The sequence below is a fragment of the Tiliqua scincoides genome, chromosome 7 (genome assembly GCF_035046505.1).
Source record: "Tiliqua scincoides isolate rTilSci1 chromosome 7, rTilSci1.hap2, whole genome shotgun sequence".
NCBI lineage: Eukaryota > Metazoa > Chordata > Lepidosauria > Squamata > Scincidae > Tiliqua > Tiliqua scincoides.
Window position 1 is genome coordinate 69315472 of NC_089827.1, and position 16465 is coordinate 69331936.

General features: G+C 40.8%; 1 protein-coding gene and 1 pseudogene across 2 annotated transcripts in view; one reads left to right on the forward strand and one right to left on the reverse strand.

The window, feature by feature from the left end:
* TMTC2 (transmembrane O-mannosyltransferase targeting cadherins 2) overlaps window positions 1–16465 on the reverse strand; it is a 211871-nt gene that overhangs the window by 36889 nt on the left and 158517 nt on the right. For both annotated transcript variants that reach the window (XM_066634177.1, XM_066634175.1), the window contains exon 8: window positions 5726–5847. In XM_066634177.1, coding sequence (XP_066490274.1) covers window positions 5726–5847 — 122 coding nt within the window. The remainder of the gene's footprint in view (window positions 1–5725; window positions 5848–16465) is intronic.
* LOC136658240 (5S ribosomal RNA) lies at window positions 8049–8165 on the forward strand (annotated as a pseudogene).

The following is a 16465-nucleotide window of genomic DNA, read 5'->3' on the forward strand; positions in this document are numbered from 1 at the left end:
CCTTGGGTTAATCCAGTTAAGTACTGCTAGATCAAGGGTGGGCAAATGTTCAACTTCAAGGATCCTTTAACAACTGCATAGAAGAGGAGCAAGAATTTCAGCAGGTACAGCCTGTCACCTGTGAGATTACAGCTGCACCTGCTGAAATTCCCTCTTCTATACAATTTTTAAAGGTCCAGGATCCCTGAAGTTTAAAGTTTGCCCACCTCTGTGCTAGATGCATGCTCAGTACTGCTACAGAGCTCTCTAACTGAAAACACTTTTGAGATAATAGAATAGAATAATAGAATGCAAGGGATAATCGCAAAGAAGAAAATCCAATTATCAAGAAAATGTGGCATTTTATTCAAACAGACTGACATTTTTCTTTGATTAGAATTCTACAACATCTGTACGTGACGAAAGGGAAAATCTGCAAGAATATGCCTCCCTCTGTTACTGGAGTTTCTGGGTAGTGGTGGTTACCCCATGAACACTGGTATTAATTGGCAGAATTCCTGCACTCAGGCAGGGCAGCAGGTGCACTTTAAGCACCTGCAGAATTTCAAATTCTCAGAAGCTGATACAACTGGGAGAGATGAATGCATTCAAGCAGCTCTAAATAATGAACTTGTAGAGGTTCACATGCACTGCCAGGTAACAATTAGCTTGGCCTCTCAATCAAAATCATTTCATACATGAATGTTTCCCATTAAAAAAACATTAAGACTTGCTCCTTCAATTAAATATGGTGGGGGGGGGGGAAGAGCCTGAACTGTGCCAACTTCTTACACCACAGGAAGCTTTAGAAAAATCAGTTCTCCCAAACATCTATTGAGGAGACCCACTAAAGCGGCAATTTTCAGCCGGTGTGCCATGGCACACTGGTGTGCCGTAAAAGGTCCACAGGTGTGCCGCGGGAGTTGGAAGCACACCACTGAAAACAGCTGACATACTGTCCCGGGTTCTGAGGATCTGTCAGAAGAAAAGGGACAGACAATTTGTCACTACAGACAGTTGCCCTAGAAACAGAGCCGTAGAACCCGGAAGAGTCTCTTGGAAACTGGAAGTGACATCACAATAGATGAAGACAATAGAGGTCATTGTGCTGTGAGATGGAAAACATTGAAAATCAGCACACTAAAGGAATTTAGGGTCCAGTCCTATCCAACTTTCCAGGGCTGATGCAGCTGTGCCAACAGGCTGCATCTTGCAGTGGGAAGGCAATTAAGGAGGCCTCCTCAAGGTAAGGGAACATTTCCTCACTCTTACCACGAGGCTGCATTACGGCTGCATCAGCGCTGGAAAGCTGGATAGGATTGGGCCCTTAATCTCCTGGACAGTGGAATGTCCTAAGAACAGAGACACAGAATCCAGAAGAGTCTCTAGAAAGCTAGAACTGAAATCCTTAGATGCCTTGTGCTGTGCTGCCCAGTAGTCACTATTAACAGCATTGTCCGCAAGACCATTGTCATCCTCTTAGTACTGATACCACTGGCTATATGCAAGACTTCCTAAAGAAAGACAGTTGCATACATTCAATAGGAACACACAGTCAATCCTGAATTGACAACCGTGCTTCTGTGATGAACGTGTGCTCTAAGAGGACACATTTGCAAACATGCTTGTTGTGCTGGACTGAAAACATCTTAAATAGACATCAAAGATGAAGTAAAATACTTTTTAGGCAGAGCGGTGATGTCACTCTTTCATAATCACCTTGATGAGAAAAACCTTTTTTTTAAACCAACAAGCTCACGACAAAGAAAAAGTGAATTATACAAATTACTGCAACTGATTTTTACTGTACTCGACACTTGCTCTCAACCTCAGGAATGCCTGAAAAGTCACAGTTTATTCATATTTGTCTTCTGCGGTCACCGAGTGATTTTACATACATCAGTGACTAAATGAAATAATGAGATTGACTCTATGGTCATAACATAAAAATGAAAAATCCTTGCGCCTGCCTACTAGCAAGCTTCAAAGGTGCTACGGTAAAGGTAAAGGTGCTAATTACAAAGGTAAAGGTGCTAATTACAACCTTACCTGTTGCCACCTTGCCACCAAAAAGTAAGCCATGTTGTGCAGGTCACTGGATGATATTATTTAGTACTAATTTAAAGGGAGAGTGCCTCCTGTTTCACAATGAGAGTTACACAATTTTGGCAAGCGGACAAATACACTGTAATTGGATGGCCAACTGTATGTAAATACCACTGAGAAAAATGTCATGGCATGTATCCAACTACAAAGGAAATGAAGTTGACAGATGCCAGTTTGAGAAATAACCCAATTTAGGAAATGCTGTAATTTGCCACAGAGATGTTAACGTTTTAAGCATTCTGATAAATAACTTTGTTAAGAAGGATGGTGAAATAAATTCAAAGCTATGTTGAAAGTTGGATGGAGGCAAAGAGATAGCAGTCCACTAGAAATATTTTTTAAAAAACCGTAACTTTTTGGATTAAAGACATAAGTACAGTCCAGGCTCTCCCCTTACATCCCTACATGGTAATCCTTATACTTCCTGACCTGTGGGTTCCAAACCCACAGGTAAATAGGGTGGAGCTGTACAGCCAAGACAGGGAGGTAAATGTTCAGGCAAGGATAAATAATCTGAGGACTTGGAAGTAATATTACTTGGGTAAATGTTCTAGCAGACATATCAACACAGGAAAAAAAAGTTTGTCTTCTGTCAAATACCTAGCCAGAAATCTAGCCAAAACAACTACTACTACAACCTCTGATGACGATACTGACAGCTACTACTATTATTATATTTTCGCACAGTCAGGTAGGTGTTATTGACGGATTTGTTTTATCCAGAACATCGAGTCCTTTCCAAGGACCTGGGATGCTTGTTTTTATTCTATATTCATATCATAAATACCATCACAAATTGTAAGCTGTTTCCAGTAAAGCTTCTTTTTAAAGTTGATTGATGATAATTTCTGTGACCCCCAATGCTGTTCAGGTGCTCTTCAAGGTGTTTTGGAATAGGGCCGAGGGCACCAATCACCAATGGGATCACTTTGGTCTTCTTCCACCACAGCCTTTCAATTTCTATTTGTAAATTTTGGGTTTTGCCTGTTTTCTCTTTCTTCTACTCTGCTATCACCTAGTATTGCTATATCAGTGATTCTGACTTGTTTTTCCTTCTTCTCGACTACAGTTATGTCTGGTGTACTGTGCAATAGATGTTTGTAGTCAGAAATTCCATAATATTCTGGCATCTTCATTTTTCAATTTTGTGGTCCCACCAATTTTTGGCTGCAGGTAGCTTGCATTTTTTAACAGATGTTCATTGTTGCTACCTTGTCATGCCTTTGTCAGTAGTTTGTGCGATCTTTTTACAGCAACTAATTAAGTGGTCCACTGTTTCATCTATTATTATTAAATTTATGGAATTTAATCTATTTCATCCATTTTCATCTATTATTATTAAATTTATGGAATTGGACCATTCCAGCGACGTGGAGAGGGGGGATTTGCTGCATGGGTAACAGCCTATCCTCCATACCTTCTTTACCCAGGCTTCGCGCACAGGAGAGGACACTCCAACTTCGCCATACGGCGTCGGCACAACACGGGAAGCAGCAGTTTACCAGGGACAGACTGCACTTGCTCCCAGTGTGGAAGGGATTGTTACTCCCGGATTGGCCTTTTCAGCCACACTAGACGCTGTGCCAGAACCACCTTTCAGAGCGCGATACCATAGTCTTTCGAGACTGAAGGTTGCCAATACTAATACTATTAAATTTATATACTCCTTTTCAACAAAAACATTTGCAAAGCGGTTTACAGGAAAAAATCAAAATGGCTCCCTGTCTCAGGACTCACAATCTAACATAAGATGCAGAAGTAACACAGCATACAGCTCAGGTGACACTGTGCTCAGGTGAAAGGGACAGTTACTTTCCCCCTGTTAAATATAAGAGAAACACCACTTGAAAAAGAAACTCTTGCCCAGTTAGCAGTGGATAAGTATGACATAGTCAACCTCCAAATTACCTTCACAGATGATGGCTGACTCTTTTTGACACCTAGAAGCATTGATAGCATTATAATTAACTACTATACATGCTCAAGGCTGCACCAGGTCCTTTCGGTTTTGACAAAGTTATTCAACGATATCTTAGAAACAAGGAAGCTGCTATGTAAAGATCTTGGTTTTTATTTCCCTCCAGAAAAGAGACCAGAGTAAGAAAATGGCTCTCTAATTCAACCCCAAGACTTACCAGCTGACCAATGAGATGTAAACTGCAATCCTATCCACACTTTCTCAGGAATAAGTCCCACAGAACATCAGGGGAAATGCTTCTGAGTTTAGGATTTGCACTGTATAGTGCAAATATAGGATTGCACTGTAAGGAGATAGCTAGATTGTCTCAGAATCTGCTGTTAGCAGTTCATCAAGATTAGCTTATGATATCTTAGGGTAGTGTAATTCAAATGGCAAAGTACTGTTTTTGAAATTCATTTTGAAATAAAATGAAAACAAGGGTTTAGACTCAGAATTGGCTGCTTGCCTGTTATTCAAGTGGCCAAGCCACTACTCTTATGCTAATCACTAAGTTTTGCTGTCCTTTGTGCTTTTTGGAAAAAATATACCCTAGTGAGCTATAACCTTAAAGATATGAATATAAAAATATATATTATACACTATACTGTTGCTTGATATGTAGGTTGTGAAATATTTCTGATTGTAGACTCAAGGCAAAGTGGTTATAATCACACCAGCCATTCCGTTAGAATATAGATTGGACTGGACTCATTCTGAAAAAATGTGTTCCTTCATGTTCAAGCAAATGAAAATGTATTAACTTCTTGCAAAATAGCTCAGATATTTAACGCATAACTTCAGACTATACAAATCTAAGCAAATTAGCAGATGCAACGTAATAGAGCACATTTATTTTTCTGTTTAACCTTGTTTATTTTATCACATGATAAACACACATTACTGTTTTGCAAAACTGGCTTAATTTTGTCTATGTGCAGATCTGGGCCTCCAAAATGAGCTTCAAATGAAGGAAATTAAGAGCCCAGTCCTATATTCCCTCCTGTGCTGGTGCAGTTGCACCAGAAAGAATGCTGTATTTGGAGGGGGGGGGGAATCAAAAGGCTTTTGGAGGGGAAAGTGGAATTATTTCCCCTTATCCCTCCATAAGCCTTTTGCTCCACCATGGGTCTTCTCGGACCTGCATCAGATTTGTAGTAGGCACAAGTCTGTTGAGAAGGGCAAGGAGGCAGCAAAGAGGGGATAGGATCTGGTGCGCACCATCACTACCAGATCTAGCCCTGACTGGGATAAGATTAGGGTGTAAATCACCTTACTTTCTTACCGCAAGTAAGTATCAGTAAAATATAATTTATTATCTTTTGCTTTGTAAAACGTACAATGTTGGGCGCATTTTGCTCTTTTTCATGAAGGTAAAGCTTTTATGCTCACAGTAGTATACTCATGTAACTCTACCCTTATACTGATGTTAGGAAAATTTACCTGTTAAATTTTAATGTATTTCAAAGATAAAAGAAAGTGTAATGTAGTGGCTAAAATAGTCCAGGGGTATTCTTGATTTTCTTTTTTTTCTTCCTTTTTGTATTTGGTTGATTATGTTTAGATTTTTTTACAACTGCTCATGGGGAAAGCATCATTCCTCAGTGCTGTCTTGCTGACTGAGTGCCATTGCCCAACTATTAGGATATTGACAGCATGCTGTTCTCCTGATGGTTAACTCACCGTTAAAGCCAAGAGCTTCCCGTATGTGAGATGAGCTGGGATGTGGTCTGTTTTGGAACGCAGAGATTCCACATACCAGTGTTCTGCTTCAGATAATCTGCTAAGTCTCATGTAGGCTTCTCCTAAAGAAAAGAATTGTAGGCAGGTTAGAGGACATGAAATCTTAATAAAAAATACACATAGAACGAGACTAATAATGTAACTATTTTTTTAATATTTTAAAACATTTAGCTCCTCCTCTCCATAGCTCAAGGCAGCCTACAACAAATGTTGTTAGAACAATATTGTTACAACAATCAAGAAAAATGCAATGCAAATTTTTAAAAAAATTACCTAAAATTCATAAAAGCATCAGCAGAATTTAATTAAGAATCCGTGGCTGCCAAACGCCTTTGGAACAAGCAAATTTTATGCCTTCTATTCTGTACAGAAAGTCACCAGACACTGATTTAGAAATGAGACAGCTGCTTTTGGATGCTTGGATAACCAAATATAAAGCTGAGTAACCTCAGCATATTGATAACATCAACTCCAGACCTCTGAATGATCTTTCCCAGTGGCTTCATGTAGACATGTTAAAAATCAACAACAAAAACAAAGACCTGAAATATCATAAGATCATAAGAACCTAAGAACAGCCCCACCGGATCAGGCCATAGGCCCATCTAGTCCAGCTTCCTGTATCTCACAGCGGCCCACCAAATGTCCCAGGGAGCACACCAGATAACAAGAGACCTCATCCTGGTGCCCTCCCTTGCATCTGGCATTCTGACATAACCCTTTTCTAAAATCAGGAGGTTGTGCATACACATCATGGCTTGTACCCCATAATGGATTTTTCCTCCAGAAACTTGTCCAATCCCCTTTTAAAGGTGTCCAGGCTAGACACCATCACCACATCCTGTGGCAAGGAGTTCCACAGACCGACCACACGCTGAGTAAAGAAATATTTTCTTTTGCCTGTCCTAACTCTCCCAACACTCAATTTTAGTGGATGTCCCCTGGTTCTGGTGTTATGTGAGAGTGTAAAGAGCATCTCCCTATCCACTCTGTCCATCCCCTGCATAATTTTGTATGTCTCAATCATGTCCCCCCTCAAGCGTCTCTTTTCTAGGCTGAAGAGGCCCAAACGCCGTAGCCTTTCCTCATAAGGAAGGTGCCCCAGCCCCGTAATCATCTTAGTCACTCTCTTTTGCACTTTTTCCATTTCCACTATGTCTTTTTTGAGATGTGGCGACCAGAACTGGACACAATACTCCAGATGTGGCCTTACCATAGATTTGTACAACGGCATTATAATATTAGCCGTTTTGTTCTCAATACCCTTCCTAATGATCCCAAGCATAGAATTGGCCTTCTTCACTGCCGCCACACATTCGGTCGACACTTTCATCGACCTGTCCACGACCACCCCAAGATCTCTCTCCTGATCTGTCACAGACAGCTCAGAACCCATCAGCCTATATCTAAAGTTTTGATTTTTTGCCCCAATGTGCATGACTTTACACTTACTGACATTGAAGTGCATCTGCCATTTACTGCCCAATCTGCCAGTCTGGAGAGATCTTTCTGGAGCTCCTCACAATCACTTCTGGTCTTCACCACTCGGAAAAGTTTGGTGTCTTCCGCAAACTTTGCAACCTCACTGCTCACCCCTGTCTCCAGGTCATTTATGAAGAAGTTGAAAAGCACCGGTCCCAGGACAGATCCTTGGGGCACACCGCTTTTCACCTCTCTCCATTGTGAAAATTGCCCATTGACACCCACTCTCTGCTTCCTGGCCTCCAACCAGTTCTCAATCCATGAGAGGACCTGTCCTCTAATTCCCTGACTGTGGAGTTTTTTCAGTAGCCTTTGGTGAGGGACCGTGTCAAATGCCTTCTGAAAGTCTAGATATATAATGTCCACGGATTCTCCCACATCCACATGCCTGTTGACCTTTTCAAAGAATTCTATAAGGTTCGTGAGGCAAGACTTACCCTTACAGAAGCCATGCTGATTCTCCCTCAGCAAGGCCTGTTCGTCTATGTGTTTTGAGATCCTATCTTTGATGAGGCATTCCACCATCTTACCCGGTATGGATGTTAGGCTGACTGGCCTATAGTTTCCCGGGTCCCCCCTCTTTCACTTTTTAAAGATAGGCGTGACATTTGCTATCCTCCAATTTTCTGGCACCGTGGCCGTTTTGAGGGACAAGTTGCATATCTTAGTCAAGAGATCTGCAACTTCATTCTTCAATTCCTTAATAACTCTTGGGTGGATGCCATCAGGGCCCGGTGACTTATTGATCTTTAATTTATCAATGAGGTCTGAAACATCTTCTCTTTTCAACTGTTACCCTGCACATACCTGATCTCATCTGATCTTGGAAGCTAAGCAGGGTCAGGCCTGGTTAGTATTTGGGTGGGAGACCGCCTGGGAATACCGGGTGCTGTAGGCTTATACCATAGTCTTTCGAGACTGAAGGTTGCCAACCATATATAACTTGAAAAAGTGCTTTGAAATGTGTGTGTGTGTAAGCTATATATATAGCCTATATAAAGGCTTTATTCTCATCCATCCTCTCAACTGATTTCAACATCAGTTTTAGAGACAGTGTTAAATTGTGATTTGTTGAACTGACTGCTGAAGAATAGAACTAAGAATGGAGCTCTCAGTCACATTTTTTGTTGTTTTTTTGGGGTGGGGGGAAGGACAGATTGCCCTGCTGTAGGGCTTAATAAAATACACTTGATACACTGTGCAACAAATTTCACGTGATGATCTCAGAAAGCCCAAATTGTCACAGACTGTCAAGCAAAATTAACTCTTCCTGAAAGTTATCTCAGTTTGTGCTGCCAGAAATTCCATTACTGATCCATGAATGTCAAGAGGCTTTAAAATACATCCCTATAAATATATGTAATGATTATTTATATAGTACTTTCGGTTTGCTATCTGTATCTCTCTTAGGGTCTAGCTAATACCAACAGCTGTAGTCACATGCTTAAAAGTGCATGCAGCAGCAGATATTTTGATGCTTTCAGTGAGAAATAAGCCTTTTGGTGCAGGAGTAGGTCAATCTGTGTCCATTTTCCCTCTCTGAAAGTATGCATGTAGATATATATATCGTACACCAACACACACACGCACGCGCGTGTGTATGTGTGTGTATATATATTACACACACACACACAAAGAGAGAGAGAGAGAGGGCTGAATCTTGGATTTCTCAAAATAAACGTTCAAGTACCCTGTGAATAGTAGCTTCTTGTCATGTGAATGTAGCTGAGTATAAGGCAGTAGCATAGCTAGAGGGGGCAAAATAGTAAGTTCTACAGGTGCCACAATGTGCCCCTTCCCATTTGCCAGCCTCCCACTCACCCCTCTCTAGCTGTTCTACTCTATGGCAACATCTCCACTTGCATTGTCATATTCTGTGAAATACAAATTGTGATTAAAAACAGAAATGCAGGCGCTTAAGCCAAAGATTCAGCTCAGTGAATTATTCACTTTTTATTGTTAAAATAAATCAATTTTTATAGCTTCAGATGCTTTTAGGCAACCTGGAGCATGCAAGTTCTTTCGGAGCAAAAGACTTAAAATATTAAGGTCTGCAAAGTGCTACTGTTTGTTACAGAAATGTCCACCTACAGCAAATCCCTCTTCTGACACTGTCCACTTACATGGGCTGTGCGTGTGTGCTGAATGAGCTTTAAGGGTTCAATATACCATGGAATCAGCTGCCGTTCACTCACTAACTTGAAAAAGTGCTTTGAAACGTTCAAATGCAAAAGATTCATATAACAAATTAAGGTTGCAATCCTAAGCATGTGTACTTGGGAGTATGTGTCATTGATCTCAGTGAGGTTTACATTTGAGTAGACACGCATATGAATGCACTGTGAGTTTGTCAATGTTAGACGTGTGGATTAATTAATTAATTTATATCTATTGACACAACAAAGCCTTAGAAAAATCTGTGTAATGGGGAATTATTTTACATACAGTTTACTTAGGCTGCAATCCTATAAATGCTTTTCTGGGAGTAAGCCCCGTTGGACACAAGGGACTTAATCATTTCCGTTGTCATAAATGACCATGCACAATAGCCTAGTCGTTCCCAAATTTTTTAGCAGGGGTCCTACCTAAAAAAAGTTTCACTTTACCAGCCACTCAGGTCTCTGTGGCTATAATGGTGATTGAGTAGCAGTGCTCCCCCCAGTAGTAGTTAATCCTTGATGTATGTAGCCTAATCTGCCTTGTCAGTTTTACGATCCACCAAAAATTGGATCGTAGCGCACTGGTGAGTCACAGTCCCACCGTTTGGGAACCGCTGCAATAGTTCAATCCAGGATATGTTTGGGTTGCTAATTTTGCCAGACAAAAAATATAGAACATGAAAGAGCAGCTACAAGTACGCTGGGAACCCACATTATTGTAATGGGTAAAGTTAGGCACCTTGTTTAGTACACTAATTGAAAGACATCTTAGTATTTAAGGGAGCAAGGAGGAAGGGGGCAATACAATACAATAGCCTTGCTTGGAAAAAGTTCAACAAAATCTGGATGTACATGTGTAGGAGGTACATATTCACATCCTTGTTGCATCTCTCTTTTGTTTTAGTCCCAGTTAACAGAATTTGTAAATGCCTCAAGTTTTCATACACATAGTAAAAATGAAAATATTTCATAAATAGTATTGGCTTGAACAAAAATACACCATGATCCCAATTTATTGGCTCTGAAACAGTCTCCCATTAAATGAAATCGAAGTAAACTGAGGTGCAAAGGATATCAGCTTAAATGATTTATAAATCAGCTTGGAACACAGCCAGCAATTCGAGTGAAGATCACATTACTGCAGGCTACACTGTCAAAGGCTTACAAATGGATACTTACCTGGACACCTTTGGAAAGGAAGACTATTTACTGGGCAAGCAAGCCAGAAAACTTTTCAGAGGTTTGTTGTGTTTTTTTTCTTCTTCTTCTTTCATACTACCAATGTCTAATACCAATAATGGATTAGCAGATAGACTAATAACATATTTTGTGAGCAAATAACTGTGAGTCTAGTGTTCCCTTCACTAATGGCTAAAGTGCATTAGCGAAGGAATCATTAGATTTGCATAATACTGAAAATGACAGTTTTGAGGGCCTGAAAGTGAATTGTTGCAGCTCCATTCTGATGTCTGATGAACTGGGATCAGATTGCCAGGAAAAGTCAAACCCTTAGGAAAAATTTGGCACTCTGATGCTCAGATGGGCAGTAAACAATAGGCAACTGGTGTGAAAAGGCTCAGCTTGGGGGGCTCAGCTTTTGGGGGCCCCAAAGATCTCTTCCATGCCAAAAAAAGTCCACTTGCAAATATTCAGCACAGTCTTCACAACTGCATGCACACATGTACACGTGTATTCATGCGTTGATTGTATCTCTACAAAAGCAGGTGGAAGTGATTATTATAAACCTCTGTTTTGTTTTTGAAGTGTTTATAGGTTACCATAGGTAGAAACATTTAGAAACATCAGGGAAATTTTTTGTTGTGGTTTAATATATGTTCAAAACACTGAGGTTTAAAATCAAATGTTCGTTTTGTGGTGCGAGATCCACTTCCACATGGTTTACTCTCATGCCACACTGACCATGCCTTTAAACAGCAACTATGTGAGCTGGCATAGTTGGCTTCCATGGCAGCATTGTCAGCGCCCCTGAAGAGGCAGACATTTGTGAAGAAGACCCTTGATCCACATGGTTCCCATTTACAGGTGCTCACTGCGTGCTGTGGGATTGGCCCACATGCTGTGGTCCCATGCCACAATGGTCAAGAATTAGCTGGATCTCATATGTTTTAAGTAGAATGGGATGAATGACAATGGAGGAGGGAGCTTTCCTTTGACTACAGATTTGCTAATTTATTACATTTATTATTATTATTATTATCATCATCATCAGTATTTATATACCGCTTTTCAACTAAAAGTTCACAAAGCGGTTTACAGAGAAAAATCAAATAACTAAATGGCTCTCTGTCCCAAAAGGGCTCACAATCTAAAAAGATGCAAATGAATACCAGCAGACCGCCACTAGAACAGACAGTGCTGGCGTGAGGTGGGCCAGTTACTCTCCCCCTGCTAAAAAAAGGAGCACCCACTTGAAAAAGTGCCTCTTACCCAATTAGCAGGGGAAGCATTTACAGCACAAATGTGTATGTGTCAGAAAGGTATCAGGAAATGCACCATCACAGACCATGCCTAAATGCTTCATGACCTAATAAGTGCACATGAATAGCAAGGTCATGTATAAGTTGGTCTTGTGTAAGTTGAAAAGCGGTATATAAATACTGTTAATAATAATAATAATAATAATAATAATAATAATAATAATAATAATAATAATAATAATAATAATAATAATGAGATATATATGTTCTATGATCACATAACACAATGTTATGCTGTTATAAAATATTATATGTATAATATTCTTAGGCTGAAATCCTGTACACATTTACTTGAGAGTAGGTCCTCCTGAACACAGTAAGACTTATGTCTGACAAAACATGTACAGGATTGTGCTGTTAGTCCTGTGACTTGGCCAGGTATCAAGACCACCTCTGGCATTTGTGTTAAGCGCCCGAGAAGATCCCTAAGAACATGATGTGATTTTTAAGTGTTAGTTAACAGAGTCTATTTCTATTCATTGGGGCTGAATGGCTCCTTATGGACCCACACCCAACCACACTAAGCGTCGTTAATTGGCTTCAGTAGAATAAAATCTTAATTTAGAACTTTAACAGATTGAAAAGAGACACAAAATGAAATCTAAAGTTAATCAGTTTCAACAAGGAAAAGTACAGTTGTTAAGAGGACCAAAATTACGCTATCTAATAACCTTCAGAGAAGGAACCAATCATGGGTAAAATGGGGGCAGTGAACTCAGTTGAAAACACTAGTTTATCTGTTTTAGATAATGGATTGGCTCACTGCAAACAAAAAGACATAAGTTATTAAAACTTGTTAAGTGAATCAATCTCTCTCTCTACCTGTTTTATTTTTATGTGAAGTCTGTCTACAAAACATGCCTCCAAAAATTAGTACACATATTTTCAAAGTGTTCGTAGATAATAGTACAGGTTTGACCTTGGTATCCAAGGGGGGTCTGTTCCCTGACCCCCTTCGGATACCAATACTCGTGGATAATGAAATCTACAGTTGGGGCGCTCAGAGAACCTCTGGATGTGATTGGAAGTGCTTTCTGGTTGCGTCTGGAGGTGTTCTGAGGCACGGGGAGGCCACGCACAGTCGCCACATGCCTCAGAAGACCTCCCAGAGGGTTCCAAGAGGCACTTCTATCAGAAGTGCCTCTTAGAACCCTCTGCGAGGTCTTCTGAGGTGTGGGGAGGCCGCGTATGGCCTCCCTTCGCTTCAAAACACCTCCATATCACAACTGGAAGGCACTTGCAACAGCGCTTTGCACTCCCTCTAGCTATGCCACTGATGGGAAGTTAGTTTTTTGTTCCCAAGGGGAGGCATAAAACTTGGCAAAAACCACATCAGGAGATGCGTGTGGGGGGAGGGGAGTTATACTTTGACCTCACTGTGATTTTGAGCTTTATTGGACTTTATTTAAAGGCCCCTTGAACTTAAAAAAAAATTAAAAATTAAGAAACTTTCCACTGGCTTTTAAGTGAGATTTTATTTTTTTAAAATTCAATAATAGTGCACGGGGAGCACCAAAATTGGGATCAAAACTGAGGCGGGGTTAAGTACTACTGTCCTGTCTTGACCCCTGCCCCCAGGGCAGTTTCACCAAGTTTGACACACTCCTTAGCTATTGGAAAAGAAAGTGGTGTGTAACAAAATTTGAACAATTCCGTGTTTATCCGAGTTGTATAAGAAAAATTAAAAATTCAACATTAATAACACAGGCCAACACACATTTTGCTTCCTTAAACATTACACCAATTCCTGGCTATATTTGGGGTGCGTCTAGTTTTGGAGACACTGCATAGCCTATTTAGTGAATGGTTCAAGCAGCTTCCTCATGAGGAAGCCTACACCTTGGCTTCCTCATGAGGAAGTTGCTTGAACCATTCACTAATGAGGCTATACTATAGCTCTAAAACTGTACGTGATAGTGCAAAACGGATGCCATTTTTGGAATCGGCATCTCAAATTCATATCAAACCACCATAAAGTTTGGGAAAAACTTTTCTGACCCTCAGTTTTGTAGGCTTGTGTAATTCTTGCGTTACACAGGCAATTTTCCAGCCTGCAATTTTACATGATTAGGTGCACGTCTAGTCCAGCCCTTAAATTGCCTGAAAATACCCACATCTCACAACAGTCTGAAAGCCCATCCTTGTGAATTGCCAGCAAGCCCTTCAGAGTATCTAAATAAGTTTACTAGATTATGAAATGTTAGGTACAAAAGGCATTCAGAACCTCTCAAGAAATTGTTGTATTAGGTTCCATTTTAGTTTTCGTATTGTAAGGTTTCATATGGAGAAAACGTATTAAACTCCAGTAAAGAGATCTGTCAAAATACCACCTAACTCATTTATCAAAATCACACCTGAAGAACAGATGCGCAGCTGTTTCTTGGAGGCATGAGATTCTAAACATGTTTGTAAGTAACAATCTGAAATGTGAGTAGAGTGGCCTTCCTTCTCTTTCCTATTAATGCTCAATATTAAAGTAAAGCCCCAGTTCTCCATTTATACCACTAAGCTGCTAACATATGAATTACTCTAGCAGGTGGCCTTGTGTGGTTTTTAGAGCAATGCAACACAATCAACTGCATGAGATCAAATTTCCAGGAGAGCAAAATACATCTATACCAAGTCTGATCCCTAAGCAAGTTAAATTTTTGCATTAAACTATTCAAGGTCCCAAAGAGGCCATTATTTCTTTTGACCCCGAGATTTAATTGATGCTTTAAAACAAAATAGATTACCTATTTAATGCAGTCAAGTTGGACTCTGGCCTTTGCGCGGTACGTCCAATGCCAAGCAAATTAATCTGCGTTACCCTCACGTGTACGTTGTGAAGGTGAGAGCCAAAAAAGGAAACCGTACACCAAACCAATACTGCATGGAATCTTAAATAATTAGCCTGATAACCATTTTAAAACATATCATTTTCTAGGTTTTGTTCTTCTTTGTCAAAGAGCAAAGTCTGATAAAAGGTTTTTTCTCCTTGGGAACGGGCCAAACATATGGTTTTCTCCATTTGGTTCAAGCCCACCTGGCCAAATAAATCACACCCCTGCTGTAGACCTAATTTACAGCACAGTTTTCCATACGATGCATATTCTGAATACACAACCTATGAAGGTACCACGTTGCCTCGGAGTGCAATGCAAGACCAAAAGGAGAATGTAAACCTGCAGGCCAAGAATGTTACACTGTTTTAAAAGCAAATCGGTAGCTACATTTTTAAGTATGAACCAGCTGGCCAGACTGGAAAGAAGGAAGCCAATGGGAACATTCCATTTCCAAAACCACAGAAAACAGGTGGTGCAAAAATTCAGTGCTGCTGAAGTAGCTGGGCTAATTAGAGCTTGGCCACTGGGAGTACAGCTCTTCCTTCAGCCTACATAGAGGACTTCTGTAGACCTACACTTTGGTATGTTAGACCAGTGTTTCTCAACCAGTGGTATAGGTACCACCAGGGGTACTTGAATTGGTGTCTGGTAGTACTCGAGGGATCCCTGGACACCTGCCCCCTGGCTGTGAGATCAGGAATGTGACACAACAAACAATTGTAGGAGGCTCCCAAAGCATGCTTTCCCATGTTTGAAAAAGCCCTTCCACCCACCCTGAGACTTTTCTTTTACTGGTGTTGCATCTGGTCTCCTGACCCAGAAGTAACTGGTAATGTTACTTCTGGTAGTATTTCAAAAAAGGGGAACCATGTGAAGCGGTACGGCAGAGGACAAATGTTGAGAAACACTGCGTTAGACAGAAAAATAAACACACCAAGCCACTAAAGAATGACACAAAAAAGAGATGCAGATGATCAAATCTAAATGGGGCGCATACAGCTACTGAATGAAACTCTGCCATAGCCAATCGAGAAGTATGCAGCGGGCTCTTCACTCACCGCACAATCCTAACGTTATTTTTAAAAACTTTTTAAAAGGTGACCCCTGCATCTGCAGATAGTGAAAACCATGGAGGCCGGACCCATGGATAAGATGGGTCCGTTGTATTTTAAATGGGGAAAACCCTCAGTCCTGGCAGGTGAGAATGTTTCTAGAGTGGTGCCTGCAGGTTAGCAGGTGCTCATTCCCAGCTCTTGGAATGCTCCTCTTCCAGCAGCCACAAATATTGGTGGTGCCCAACAGAAAAGATGCTGTCAGGTAGGTTAAGCTGGGTGTGGCAGAGCTCAGTCCTAGGTGTGATGGAGTGCCTAGTGTAGTAAACATATGCACAGGCACTGGGCTTTGAAAAGCCTTGGCATATGTGGCAACAAAGCAGAGCACACTCTGCGTCTGCGCAGGACTCATTCTGCGCAGCCTTGAAATATGCTGACACTCCCTTCAAGCCCAGCGCTGGGAATAACAGGATGCTAAGCGGTTATAATCTAAGAATGTGCCTTGTGGTTAAGCTAGAGCCCCAGGCTAGTTGTAACTAGCTTCTTATCTGTTGCTTCATGTATTCTGAAAACTGAATGAAGCTTGCAGAAGGTGGGGCAAAGGCTCAGATCTGTTCCAGCTTCAAGCCTCGCTGATGCATCTCTACATTCAAATCTGTTTGCT